Below are 14,709 nucleotides of genomic sequence, written 5' to 3' on the forward strand. Positions count from 1 at the left end.
ATAATTTTTTTCTTTCTTTTAATAACAGAGCTTAATAAATGTCGTTTTCATTAATACTGACACCCTTTTCCACTAAGTTAAAGGTAAGAGAAAAAATTAACGAAAATTAAAGTAATCTAAAAGCTGCGAAAAATCCTTGAAAAGGCAGTTCGTGAAATATGATTGTTGGAAAGTGAACTAAGTAATGACTTTATACTTATTATTATATTTTTAATATGTCCAACAGAGCTAAAGTAGTAATTTAGGGCCATATTATAAAAACTAAAAATAAAACTAAGAAAATTTATTAAAAATGAATTTCAATTATAAAAAAAATTGTTTAATTACAAGTACTAAACATTTATTTCACTTATAAAAAATTCAATATTTTAATTTTTGACAGAAATTTGATAAAATTAAAGAAGTCGTAAACTCACTTGTGGGTAATGCTCTAATTCCATTTCGAGCACCCGCATGGACGGTTTAGGTGTGGTCATTTCTTGACCGGTACACATTTCATATAACAAATGACCGAAGCAAATGATATCGACATTCTCGATTTCCGTTGTACTGCGCGACCACATGACAGCGTTAATGCGCGAACTAAGACCGAGCAGACCGTTCTCGAGGCCGGACAGTCTAAGAAAGCATAAAAATGTATATATTTTGAATATATAAAATATGTGTTTATGTTATATTAAATTGTTTTTGTACATTATGTATAGTATGATATCGTATAGATAACAATGATTAAAATGTTGCTCATACGCACTGTTGAGGCTCACGCCTTCGTTCTAACATTTCTTTATGCTATACTCGTATAAAAAAAGCAATGAAGACTTGCTGATTGCTATAAATGTTATATTCGTATGAACCAACAAGATTAAACAAAAATTTCATAAAATGCTGTCTTCTCAAAATTAAAGGTCCATTTTTTACTATTTTTATCTTTCTAAAATTTTTTCTTGACATCTTTGTTGTAGCGGTTATCTAGTACCCGTTCGGATGGTAACATTCAAGTTGGTTGTCATCAACTAAACGTGACGTTTATATAAGGTCGGACTGTAGAAAGAAACTGTTTTTAAATGAGTATGTTCACAGGGCATGCAAAGAGGTGTTTAGTGTCATGAGAGGGCTCATTCATGTTGATCATATACCATATTTGGTATGTTGGAGTCGATTATGGATAACTGGGAGTTAAACCTCCTGCAGTATCCAGAACGAAATTCTCAGGAAAAATCAAGCTTTTCGTCTGCTATAAGTGGTGGTTTGACTTCAAGTACTAGAGGGAGCCGATGAATGTGTTGATGGCTCCACTATGAATGGTGATCAGTGCGCAACTAAACTTTGTTGCGTCCGTAGTCTGGTTGGCGGATTGTTCGATGTCGTCGACGTAATCAAGGAAGGATCTCTTTATGCTTCTAAGAGGTGGCTCAGTTTTAAGCAGACGACAAAGTTATTACTGGGTAATTTCACTGAAAAACTGCTTGGAGAAGAGTGTATTGTCTTCCTTGATTCGAAGCTTGCAAGACTCACTGTGAAAGTGTTCGAAGGGAAACATTAAAAAGCATCCTGTAATGGTACGTAGTGCTGTATTTTGACACGTAGGAAGCATCTTCGTCCGTTACAAATAAGAAATTTTCAGTTCTCGCTCGATGCGATGGTTTATTATTTTCGTGTAAAATCTTTGAATTTTTCTTCTAGAACTCCGGGAAATTTTCGGTGTATGTTCTCACGCAAACGCCTCAATACCGCCAAATATAACTCCTTATTGACCGTCTGTTCCTTTGGAACAAATTCATGAAGCACCGAACCACGAATATCGAAAAGAATAGTGACCATCAAATTGATTTTTGAGCGGCTTTGACGTGGTTTTTTCGGTTTCGGCTCGTTTTTCCCCTCCTTTTTTCCTCCCTTTCCGATGATTGTTCAATATTTTACATTTAAACTCATAAACCTATGTCTCATCGGCACTCATAATGCTCTCAATGAATGTGGGATCAGAATTCGCGCAATCAAACTTGCCTAAAGAGACCTATAAGCAAACTGGTTGACAGATCGCGCTCATATTTCGCATATTAATTAACGACAGTCCAACCAACTTAGCAATATACATTTTATAGTATCCGGCCGTTTCTTTGTCACAATTAATAATGAAAATATATATATATTCAAAAAAGACGCATAGTCGCTACATTCCATCAACATCTGTCTATCTTAATTAATTTCATTTGTTAACAAACTGTTGTGAAAAATGTGAAACTTTAATGCAATTGCATATTCATACTCGTACTTAGAATTTGCATTTTGCATCTAATTGTGTCTTTGTTTGTTAGTTGGAGTGGCTTAACCTACTTTTGTGACACACTCAGCAAGTTGAAGTGCTCTAATATTTGGTTAACAGGGCGACCGTCAGCAACAGAATTTAGAGCACAGTTCTGCACTCAGACATGGGGAATGTCGAAATGCGGATTCATAATGCAAACATATCATACTAAATATATTTACATTATAGATTTTATGTGATTTGGACAACATTCTAAAAAATATCTGATCAAAGGCAGGTAGAAAGATAAGGAAAAGAGTATTGTAATCACCAAATTCTCTTTGTTTGGAGCAGTAACCTTTTCTGTGAAATATTTTTACTATTAAAATAGTAAGATTATATATATTAAAAATTAATTTTTATACGAAATGCTTAAAAATGTGCAGTTGAGCTCGCTACTTTTACCGATTTTTCTTTAAATGCTTATTTATCGAAGACTGTTTTATTTTTAACCATTTTAACTCATAATTTATGCACGCGACATATGTGAAAGCGGCCATATGAGAGCAATTAATTTACTTTGTGAAGTGTACCCACCTGGCGGCGCCATTTTGTAGAATCACATTTCCGCTATGCAAATGTCCGTGCAGTGGGAAGCCGCGCTCTTTTAGAAACAGCAACGCCTCCAAGATTTGTCGACCCAGCCGCTGAACTTGTGAGACGGGCAAACCGTTGGGTTTACGTGTATATTTGCGTGCCCACGGTTCGTTCCATTGCGCCTAGAGCAGCAGCATGCAATTAAAGTGGATTTAAAAGAAAACATATAAAAATAAATGAAAATGAAAATGCGAAAGTAAACTGTATATGAAATAGTGGCGCAGCAAAGTAATTGCTGCAAAGCGGACTAAAATAAACGAGGTACACTTGAGGCCAATGCCATTACACAACATACACGAGTATGAAAGTCGCTAATACATGTGAGCACATATGCGTGTGCTTTGCTCATTAGGGTGGGTCAGGTGCACCGAAAAATTGCTTATTAGACACCGCTAAGAAAGAAAGTTGCAAGCGAGTTATAAAAATTTCTAACTGATAATAAGAGAAAAAAGAAAACTGTAAGGCGGAGAACCTTTCATTTACAATTAAGAGCTCATACATGAAGCGATTTTCGTAGAGGTGTCTAAGAACCTACTTTTCGTATTTATTGACAGCACCCCTAATGCATATGTATGTATTGGCATATAGGCAAACACCTGTCTGTGCAGACAATAGCGTGTCGAAAGGAATTTGTGTTTGGTTTACCCTGTAAATTAAATCCTTTAAGCTACCACGTGAATTGAATGGCGTCACCAGACAGGCAAAATTGCTTGAGCCAAGCTGCAGAAAACCCAAATCCAATATCGGATATATATAAGGATGATGCAGTGAGCCGAGCAATTCCATTAGCATCGGCTTCGGATTCTCATTGGCGGGCAAATCCTCGAAGGCGACACAGTCCGGTGGGAGTGGCAATAGTGTCAGTAGACGATCCGTGCGTACCTGTCAATAACAGCAATATAGTGCAAAGCGTTATACGTACATATGCATGCGTTATATAAAACAAATCATGTTCATCTGTGATACTCACCGTCGCATCGGTCACTAGAAACCAATTCTTGCCATGACGCGAGCCAATTTCGTCCAAATGTGCGATAATCTCGTAACGACCATTCGAGTTCTGCACCCACTCCTGCAATGCGTTAAGTGCGCGCTCGCGTTGTGCACGCTCACGTGGACTGCGCTCCACAATGCCATTGCCGCTATCCAGCGCCGAGTATTGATATTTTATATTTGGCCTGAAAGTTGAATAAAATGTTCGAAAATGCGGCAAACTCTGGCTTAAATAGGTACGGGTGTCTACTATAAAGCCGGTGGTGGGATCAAAAGGAGGGTTGGGTTGGCGACGATGGACAAAATAATATATATAAACACTCAAATAACGCTATATTTAATTGATTTTGAGGGAGGGTTGTTGGGGGGCGTGTTTTTCAAAATATAGAAATTTTAGCTATATAATTTCGTTAACTAATTTCAATAACATATTGTACATAATAATAAATTTTTGCAGTTTTTTCGTTTCTATTTTTTTTTTAATTTTTATAAAATATAATTATTTACTAAATCTAAGAAAAACTTAATTTTTAATGTTTTTAAAAAAAATTGAATGCTCTATACGGCAAATGCTGTTGACTAACGTTTCTAGTTATGACGAGGAAGTGTACGTGGGTTGCGTTGCTTAGAACTGAGTGAAAATACTGTAAATGCGAGTTGCTTAGCTTTACTGCTAAGAATAAAGATAATAATTAGATTTTTATTAAGAGTGTTTGATAAATTTTTATTTTTAAAATTTCGAACATTTTGAAAATTTTTAAAAATAATTTTTAACATTGATGTACTTTTTCAAAAAATAATTTTTGGATATAATGGGTGTTTCGGTTCGCAATTTTCAGTAAATTTTGAAATTATTTTTTTTTCGACTAAGATATTCCAACTTTTAAGTTTTGAAAATTTTGAAATTTTGTTTAAATAATTTAACTTTTTCAAAAAATTAAAATAATTTTTGGATTGGTAGGTCATAATGGGTGTTTCGGTATGCAATTTTCAGTAAATTTTGAAATTATTTTTTTTTCGACTAAGATATTCCAACTTTTAAGTTTTGAAAATTTTAAAATTTTTTTTAAATAATTTAACTTTTTCAAAAAATTAAAATAATTTTTGGATATAATGGGTGTTTCGGTTCGCAATTTTCAGTAAATTTTGAAATTATTTTTTTTTCGACTAAGATATTCCAACTTTTAAGTTTTGAAAATTTTGAAATTTTGTTTAAATAATTTAACTTTTCCAAAAAATTTAAATAATTTTTGGATTGGTAGGTAATAAATTTTTTTTTGAAACTGAATTTTTTTTTAATTAAAATATTTCAAATTAATTACAGTTTTGCAGGTAATGATGAATGTTTTGGTATGTAATTTTCAATTCTTTTGAATTTAAATATTCCAAATTCATTATTGATTTGTTGATAATAATGGGTGTTTCGGTATGTAATTTTTAATTAAAATTGGAATTAAATTTTTTTTTCAATATTAAAAATTTAATTTTACTTGTTCATTGTAATTAAAACAGAAAAATTTCCAAAATTTCATATATTCAGAAAATCAAGTTCTATAACCGCACCCTTTTTTCGGGCCATATGAACCCACAAACTTCCTGCGCATAATAAAAATCAACAGTAGTCACCAACACACAGGCATAGCATACATATGTATGTTTACCGTTATTTGATAGCGTAATTTGAAAAATACCGTTACACACATACGTATTTCGTTACCCGTGCATTTATTATACATACATACACATATAAGCATATGCCATGCAATGTGCTGCCACTGGTCACACACGTCGGACAATAGGTTTTGCCGCGCCTATGTGGCAGTGGCAGCACAGTACAGCGTAGCACAACAGTTGACAAATGATGGCACACAGCGACGGCATGGCACAGCGGAAACGGAAGAGGAAAAAGATCAACCATTCGCGTTGGAAAAACACAAAATGCGCCGGCAAAGTCTCGTTAGTTCTTCGATTATCTTATTAAAATTAAAAATGCCTGCAAATCTTCTCTGCGCTGACATTCACATACTCATAAGTGATACTAAGCTAAATGATATGTAGTTGTATATTTTCAAGAAATTTTCGAAATTTGCTTTGTTTTTTTATAGAAAAGTTGCTATGAAAAAATTAAAATTAATTTTTATATTAATTATGCGTAAACATATTAATTTTTATATGGAGTTGAAACATATATATTATTGAGAAAACATAGAGCAGCAAAACACTTATGTTCTTAGGCAAAGCAGTTTCAGTAGAGAAAACAAGAAACATGTAAAGATTTTATAGAAAAGTATTTAAGTGTTGATTTCTTGTCTTATAAAGTGAAGAGTTTGTGTGGCGTGAACATTTATTGTAGAAAATTCTTTTTTTATCTGTGCAAAATCTTGGTAAACGTAAATATAAAAAGAGCTTAAAAAATTGGCAGGTGGAAAAAGCGAGCGACATCAAAAGCCATTAGAATGAGAATTATTTAGGCTATGCATATAATTTGAAAGTACACTTATTTATTTAAAAAATTAAATTTGATGTACATTTATTTATAAAAAAAATTAAATATTTTTGTGATTTTTAGTTACCATGACCTGAGTATTATTTTGGCATTTATTTGAAAAAAATTGAAAAAATAAGCTTGTCAATGGTTTTCAATACAGAGAATGCCTTAGTTTGTTATTATTTTAACTAAATAGCAAAAGTATATCTTTTTATTTGCCTTTGTTGTGTATTCAGGTGTCACTGTTAAACAAAATAGAAGAGAAAACTTTGAACTCGATTTTTACGCTCGTAAAATTGAAATTTGTATAACTGCATTTGCATTTTGGTACGGTAAAAAAACGAATAAAAGTTTAACAAGGCAGAAAGTTAATTTATTTATATGCAACTATACAAAGTCTTCTTCTTTATTGGCATAGACACCGCTTACGTGGTTATAGCCGGCTATACATATACATAACTAAATCTGAAAAAGTAACCGGCCAATGATTTCTACCAATGATAAACGTTTTGTAAGTTATTTCTAGCTACAGTTTTCGATATAGATAACCTTCAATTCGAATTGTGGTAACTTAATAAGGAGCACCGTAAAAATTAACCCAGTAATTCCCTTCACTAATACAAGTATAAAAGGTTCCTTACAAGAGCTTGATTCCAATCATTCCGTTTGTATGCCAGCTATATGCTATAGTGTTGCGATGTGAACAATTTTTTCGTATATTGCAATATTAGCTTAGACAACAACCCATGTCAAATTTTGTGAAGATAACTCCGTTAAATGAAAAAGTTGTCCATACAAGCACTTTATTTTGTATGACAGCTGCATGCTATGGTGATGGGATCTGAACAATTTCTTCGAAGATTGCAATATTATCTCAGACAACAACTCACGTGAAAATAACTCCGTCAAATGAAAATTTTTTCCATATAAGCACTTTATACCGATTGTTCAGCTTGTATGACAACTATATGCTATAGTGAGCCGATCTGAATTTTTTTTTCGAATATTGCAATATTAGCTTAGACAACAACCCATGTCAAGTTTCGTGAAGATATCCAGATAAATGAAAGAGTTTTCCATATGAGGATTGGGGTTTGATCGACCATTTTGTATGGCAGCTATGTGCTATATCTATGCGATCTGAAAAATTTGTTTTGAATATTGCAATATTATCTTAGACAACAACCCATGTCAAATTTCGGGAAGTTAGCTCGTCAAATGAAAAAGTTTTCCATACAAGCACTCCATTCCGATAGTTCAGCTTGTATGGCAGCTATATGCTATAGTGATGCGATCTGAACAATTTATTCGAGAATTGTAACATTATCTTAGACAACAACCCATGTCAAATTTCTAGAAGATATCTTGTCAAATAAAAAAGTTTTCCCTACAACTACTTTATTTCAATCGTTCAGTTTGCATGGCAGCTATATGCTATATCTATGCGATCTGAACAATTTGTTTCGAATATTGCCATATCAGCTTAGAAAACAACTCATCTCAAATTTCATAAAGATATCACATCAAATGAAAATGTTTTCCATATGAGGACTGCGTTTTCATCGATCATTTTGTATGACAGCTGCTTGCTAAAGTGATCCAATAGCGACAGTTCCGACAAATGAACAGCTTCTTGAGGAGGAAAGAAGGTACAAAATCGATCAGATCGATATAGCAAGAACTGAGACTCAAACTCGCATATAGACAGATAGACACTCTGTCTCATTCGAATCCACCTAACCTCTCTTTCCTCTGTCCCTTTATACATGTGTACCTTACAGTAACTCCAACGTTTTATTCAGTGTGTTACAAACTTCTTGGCGAACTCAATATACCATGATCAGGGTATAAAAGCAGTCATGAGGTCAGTCAACAATTTTCACTGGCGGCTTAATATACTCGAGCCGCCTGCTAAGTGTGGAAATCCTTGGCGCCTTTGCGAATCACAAACACATTGCGAAGGCGAGTGGTGCGTATTTTTATATACTCTTTAAATGCAGTCGGTTGCGATGTATATAGAATAAAAAAATATATATATGTTTGTGTTTACATGCAGTGTGCGATTGTGCTGGCAAATCAACCAAAAGCGCCTTTGGCAGCGCCACATTAACTGCAAACAATATCCGAACAAAAAGCAAGTCGCATAGAAGCAGCCAAGCAGGAATGGCGATAGGCGCATTTTCTTTCCGAGCATGAATAGTGAATAACTTTAAATTATTCATATGAATGAATAACAGCCTTGAACTCGCTGGCTGAAGAAATGTGCACTTGAGAAAAATGTACACACACAACTGCATACACAAATACATGTTTAAGGAAGAGCAAATAACCGTTATGCCCAGTAAAATGCCAATTTTTGGCTGCGCATTCAGTTGCGTACAAAGATTCATAAATTTTTTACTGAACTCGCTAACGCGCAGTTATCTTTGTGATATATTTACATATATATATGATATATTTATTTATATGTAATATAAGCAAGCATGTCGGTATTTGTATGCATGTATGCATGTGCGCTTGACTGCAGTGGGCATTTAAAATGTTGCTTGTCTTTGTGAAGTAGCAGAAATGACAGTGGAAATTATATAACTGTGAGTGGTGAATTTTGCAACAAGATTATAAAAAAAATATATATTAAAAATCCAAATGCTTTGTAAAATATTTAATTAATCAAGAAAGCTTTAATTTGTATGACAGCTATACGCAATAGTGCTCCGATCTTAATACAATCTTTCATATTATAGCGTTGCCTTAGTACCTAGTCCCCGTCGTCGACGTCATCCAACGGAAGGTCCAAGAAACGTGCTGTTTCGGCGGGGTTTGACCAAAGAGAGAGGGGTGTCAGATGAGTGGGGTTGGTTGGGCACGCAAAGAGGTCGCCAGCGTCCTGCGGAGACTCATTGTATACAGGATATATATTGGATATGTCGGGGTCCATTCTGGATAAGCAGGAGTTTGACCTGCAATAATATCCAGGACGAAGCTGCATAAGGGTGACTCTCGTTTCTCGTGGCAACTCGAGCTCTTCGTCTGCAATGGGTGGTGGTTGGCCTCCGAGTACGCCATTCACTGGAAGGGAGTCGGTGAAGCTGTTGATGGCTCCACTGTGAAAGGCGGCCAGTGCTTTTCGGAAGTTGGATCAAAGGGGGTGGGGTTGCGTCCAAAGTCTGGTCGACGTATTGTCTGATGTCGTCGACGTAGTTGAGGAATGTCCTCTTGATTTCTGGCAAAGCATCCTAGCTGGAACTACCTGTAGAGGAGTTTATTATGCAGGTCTTCCATAGGAGACATCAAGTAGCATCCTCTCGTAGTCCGGAGTGCAGTTTCTGACAGTTCTGAAGCTTCCTCGTCTGCGTTTCACTGCATCCAGGCGACCATATTGGTGAAGCGTAGTTGAGGGCCGACCGGCCGATTGTCTTGTAAATTGGCAGCAACGTTTCTTTGTCCTTTCCCGGGATGCCGCCGGCTAGCGACTTGAAAATTTTGAACTTTGGTTAATCGCGGACGTATGAGGAGTGAAGGATCACAGATTGTCTAAAGTCACGCCTAAAATCATAGGATATTGACGTCGCCGATTGCAATATTAAAGTCAAGTCTGTACTCCTTTGTCTAGTTTGTAGATTCAGTGGAGGAAAGTGCTTAGTTCCGTGTAGAGAGGAAGCGAGAAAGGTCGGAGAGATCTTACAATGGTTCTTTATCGGCGGTTCCGACTAATGAGCACCTTTTTGAAAAGAAAAAGGATGTGTGCAAAATTTCGTAAGGGAAAATTTAATCCTAGTAGATATCTTTAAACTCTTGTATGTCCTTTGACAGCGGATGACTAATTTCATTAAAAAAAATAAATTTATGTCCAAAAGAAGTCTTCAAAAGTTTTGTGTGTTTTTAGGTATAAATTGCAGAAGAAACTCCAAGCTCTTTGAATTGATTTCCTTCTGCAAGCTGAGGGAAATGCAACTTCCTAAAACAAACTCTGATGAAATAAATTTGAAAAATTAAATTTAAAACTTCCTTAAACTTAACTAAAAGTTACAACTACAACCTGAACAACTACACTGCAAAATGTGGAATGTCATTTCAATGTTCTATATTGTCTGCTTTGAACTTTGCTATGCAGCTATTCTTCTATTCCTTTACTATTATCAAGCCTCATCTAAACTCATCCGATTATGAGATAACAAAATGAAATTTGAATACCATGTCGTGCTCCATATTATAACACACTCATACGTTCCTTACGCTATGCTAAGTTATGCGCATTGTTCTCTCAAAATTGACATAAGTATGTACTTGTGTGTATATAAGTAAGTTATACGTATGTGTGCCTGCTTCGGTGCCGTGTGTGTGCTTTGCTCGGTGCGGTGCATGTGCCTTGCCCGGTGCCGTGTGCCATAATGCCAAGGTGTGTGTAGTGTTCTTTTAAGATTTCTAGATATGAATATATGTATGTATATATACATATGTTCAGACACCTTGTGCTAATTTTATGTACATAGATGTACATATGTATATACCTATGTAATAATATGCTAATACACATAAAATAACTATAAAGGGATTACTATCAAAATGTTTAATTCTTGTTTTTGTAGATGGCTGTGACTATCGTTTTGTCTGTCAAGCGCTGATGTCATATATCGCTTTGTGAGTGCGTCTTTATATATTATACGTAGTAGTAGACAAATTTTTTAAAGAATTTACGAAAGTTAAGTCAAAGGTTGCAAACTTAATAGTTTTCAGTTGGTATTACAGTTATAAGGACTGCTGTGGGCACACTTTTCAATTTTTGGTTTAAGTTTCGGCAAGGAAGTTAAGAGAAATTCATTATTTGGTTTTTTAAAACTACCTTTATAACTATAGACAAGTTTTTTAATTTATTTATTTTTTAATTTATACATATTTATATTATTTGAAAAGCCTCTAGAGTTAAAATTTCATCAGTACCTGAGACTTTTTTCAATTTTGCCACAGCACTTTGATAGCAAATATCTAACGATTTCTTTTAAACAATAATAAAAAACAAAAAAAAACTTTAATTTGGGTTGAACCGAAGACAAATACCCTTCACAAATACAAAAGTTTCCTTACAAGAATTTGATTCCATTCGTTCAGTTTGTATGGCAGCTATATGCTATAGTGATCCGATCTGAACAATTTCTTCGAAGATTAATATCTTTTATCTTAGACAACAACCCATGTCAAATTTCCTGAAGATATCTCGTTAAATGAAAAAGTTTTCCATATAAGCACTTAATTCCGATTGTTCAGCTTGTATGGCAGCTATACGCTATAGTGATCCGATCTGAATAATTTCTTCGAAGATTGCAATATTATCTTAGACAACAACCCATGTCTAATTTCGTAAAGATATCTCGTCAAATGAAAAAGTTTTCCATATAAGGACAGCTATATGCTATGGTGGTCCGATATCGGCGGTTTTGACCAATAAACAACTCCTTAAGTAGAAAAAATGGGTAAAAAATTACAGATCGATATCTCAAAAACTGAGGCACTAGTTTGCATATGCGCAGACAGACGGACGGACGGACAGACTGACGGACATGCCTACATCGACTCAGCTCTCCACGCTGATAATGACATGTATGCATTTTATAGGACCTCCAACGGGTGCTACAAACTTCGTGGCAGACTTAATATCTTCTGTTCAGGAAACCAGAAATTACCAGAAATTTTAAGCTGATCTGCATCGTTATTTTTTCTCTGTGTGACATTTTGACATGATTTAGTGGTTTTAATTGTAAAATGTAAATAACCGACTGAAGTATTTTTGAAAAATTTTTGGTGTCGCAAGTCGATTACTCTCGGTATAAATACCGGGTTAAATACCATTACTTACCGAATTTCGTTTTAGATTTCGTAACTTTCTATAATTTTTTTTTATATAAATTCTCATTGCTAAATGTACTATTCACACCGTTATACTTATACTTATATTCATCGTAGCTCACAAACACTAACCAGTTGGTAACTGGTAATGATGTCAGTTAAAAAAAAACTTTTAAGAAGCGTTGTGTGAAAGCACATTGAAAGCTTAAGTTTAAAACATGCTGGTGCCATTTATATAAATACATACATGTATGCATACATACATAAATCAATATTCCTATATAGTATACATTCATAATACTTGTATATACAGTTATACATCCATAAAGTGCACCACTACAAATTATCATTTAAAAAGTGCTAAGTGTTATGAAATTACAAAAAAATAAAAAAATACATTTTTATTAAAAAGTGTGTTTTTTTGTTGTTTACGTATAATACTATGAAGTTTCGTCTAACTATATCATATATACTTATGTACAAAAAGATATGTGTGTAACAAGGAAAACCATTTCTTCATCTGCGTTAAGACTTAATGTCATTATAATAAAAGTTAAAAATAATTATGTACAATTAGAGATTGTTTAACTTAATTAAATTCAATTTAAACTTTTAGCAATACAGTATTTTCATATTTTATATATAGTACGCTCTCAATAAAATCCAACACATTTACTTAGCATACTGATAGAGAGGATAGATTGGAGAGAGAGAACTTAAGCCAATAATAAGTTGCTTCTTTTTTGAAATTTAGAATTTTTTTTAGGTAATAAGTAAAGAAAATGCAACCTTGTCGTTAGCACAGAATCTATGGTATCTCTACTTCCGGTTTCCGCTGGCATCGATTTGCTAAAAAATAGCCTAGCTAGATTGTCTAACCTCGCGCTAACCAATGGTGATTTTTCCGAGTGCTCGGATTGATCTGAATTATCTTGTTCCGAACTGGCTGATCGATTGCTGCAAGAGAACAATTTTGTTTGCATCGAATGAAACAAAACGTAAGAAACAAAGAACAGAACAAAGAAAATACACACACAAATTAGAAGATCAATTCAAAAACTGAACTCGTTCGAATTGTGGTTTGTTCAAAAAATGCTTGGTAATTTATGGATATTTGTTCAAAAAGTGTGATTGGCACAAACTAATAAGTGGTGAACTAAGTGATTTTTAATTTATTTTATTTCTTTTTTGATTATTATTATACAAAAATCAAATGAATACAAGTGGTGTGAAGTTGAAATAAAAAAGTTAATACAAAAATCAAAACCGTTTATGGGCAGATATTTCGTTCATTTCAGTCAGCTAAAAAGGACTTACCTGCTGTAGATGTGCCGGCGATTGGCGGCTGTGAGCGCGGACACGTCAAATTCGATCGCTGAATTGGAGCGTTTCAGTCCATTTTGTTTGTGTAATTTCTTCATTATGTGTTTAACTTTCCTGCGTTTTAGTTTCAAGATTTGGCGTGGGATTTTTAGATTTTCATTTGTTGTGTTTAATTGCATGCAGTTTTAGGTGGTTTTGGTAGGTAATTTGAAATTTCAATTCAGCATTAGTTTGGTTAGTTAACGTTTGATACTTTGTTATTGTTTAAACGACGTTTGTGGGAAGTTTTTTTAAGGTGTATAATAAGTTTCTTTCTTTGATTGAAATGATCCCTAACACTATTATTTAATTGACTCGTACCTCTAAAGTTCTTCTCCTCAAACTATTTATTAACTCCTTTTATACTTCTTGTTTTGAAAAAACCTAACTAATTCTATGAACCTTTCACCGTCCAACAAAGGAAACCTCAAATTAATGGATGCGACAATTGTTGATTGTGTTTAGATTAAAGTATTTTTTATGTATTTGTTATTCAGGGATGTAAAATAAGCTTCAAAGCCGATGAGCTTGCTAGGGAGGGACTATTTAATCCCATTGCAGCGATACGGTTTTCTCATATCCACTTGTGTTCTAGCGTTGGGCATAAAGATCTCCAGAGGGCTCGGCAAGCACTGGTCAACAAACAGAATATGTGTAACTTCAAGATTAGCCAAGTGTAACCTGTAAGTCACTTCTTCAATTTACTGCTGGAGAAAATAGTTCGAGCTGCAGAGCTGAGGCGAGAAGGCACACTTTTTTATATGAGTGCACAGCTACTGACGTATGCCGATAATATTGATATCATTGGCTCAACAACCGAGCCGTTAATTCGGCGAATACCTCATTCGATGGAATGATGAGCTTTATGAGTTCTACGACGACATTGACAGAGTTCAGATAATTAATAGACAGCAACTACGTTGGTTAGGTCATGTCGTCGGTATGGATGAAAATTCTCCAGCTGTGAAAGTTTTCGATGCAGTAACCGCCGGGGGAAGCAGGGGAAGAGGAAGACCTCCACTCCGTTCGAGAAATCAGGTAATGAAGGACCTGTCTGCACTTGGTATCTCGAATTTCCGCCAAATTGCGAAAAGAAGAAATGACTGGCGCGCTGCTGTTA

At 34.6% G+C, this 14,709-nt stretch overlaps 1 protein-coding gene across 7 annotated transcripts in view; it reads right to left on the reverse strand.

The window, feature by feature from the left end:
• Window positions 1–14,709, reverse strand: part of LOC105231164 (slowpoke-binding protein) — an 85,280-nt gene that overhangs the window by 11,371 nt on the left and 59,200 nt on the right. For 4 of the 7 annotated variants that reach the window (XR_007423160.1, XM_049459699.1, XM_049459742.1 and 1 more), the window contains exons 4-9: window positions 13,545–13,664; window positions 13,017–13,184; window positions 3,873–4,080; window positions 3,548–3,784; window positions 2,843–3,024; window positions 417–618 (exon numbers count right to left, since the gene is read on the reverse strand). Coding sequence is in view for 6 of the 7 variants with exons in the window: in XM_049459699.1 (XP_049315656.1) it covers window positions 417–618; window positions 2,843–3,024; window positions 3,548–3,784; window positions 3,873–4,080; window positions 13,017–13,184; window positions 13,545–13,664 (1,117 nt within the window). In the remaining variant the exon portion in view is untranslated. The remainder of the gene's footprint in view (window positions 1–416; window positions 619–2,842; window positions 3,025–3,547; window positions 3,785–3,872; window positions 4,081–13,016; window positions 13,185–13,544; window positions 13,665–14,709) is intronic. The other 3 variants (XM_049459709.1, XM_049459715.1, XM_049459722.1) reach the window with 3 other exon arrangements.

Source organism: Bactrocera dorsalis, chromosome 1 (genome assembly GCF_023373825.1).
Source record: "Bactrocera dorsalis isolate Fly_Bdor chromosome 1, ASM2337382v1, whole genome shotgun sequence".
Classification (NCBI taxonomy): Eukaryota; Metazoa; Arthropoda; class Insecta; order Diptera; family Tephritidae; genus Bactrocera; species Bactrocera dorsalis.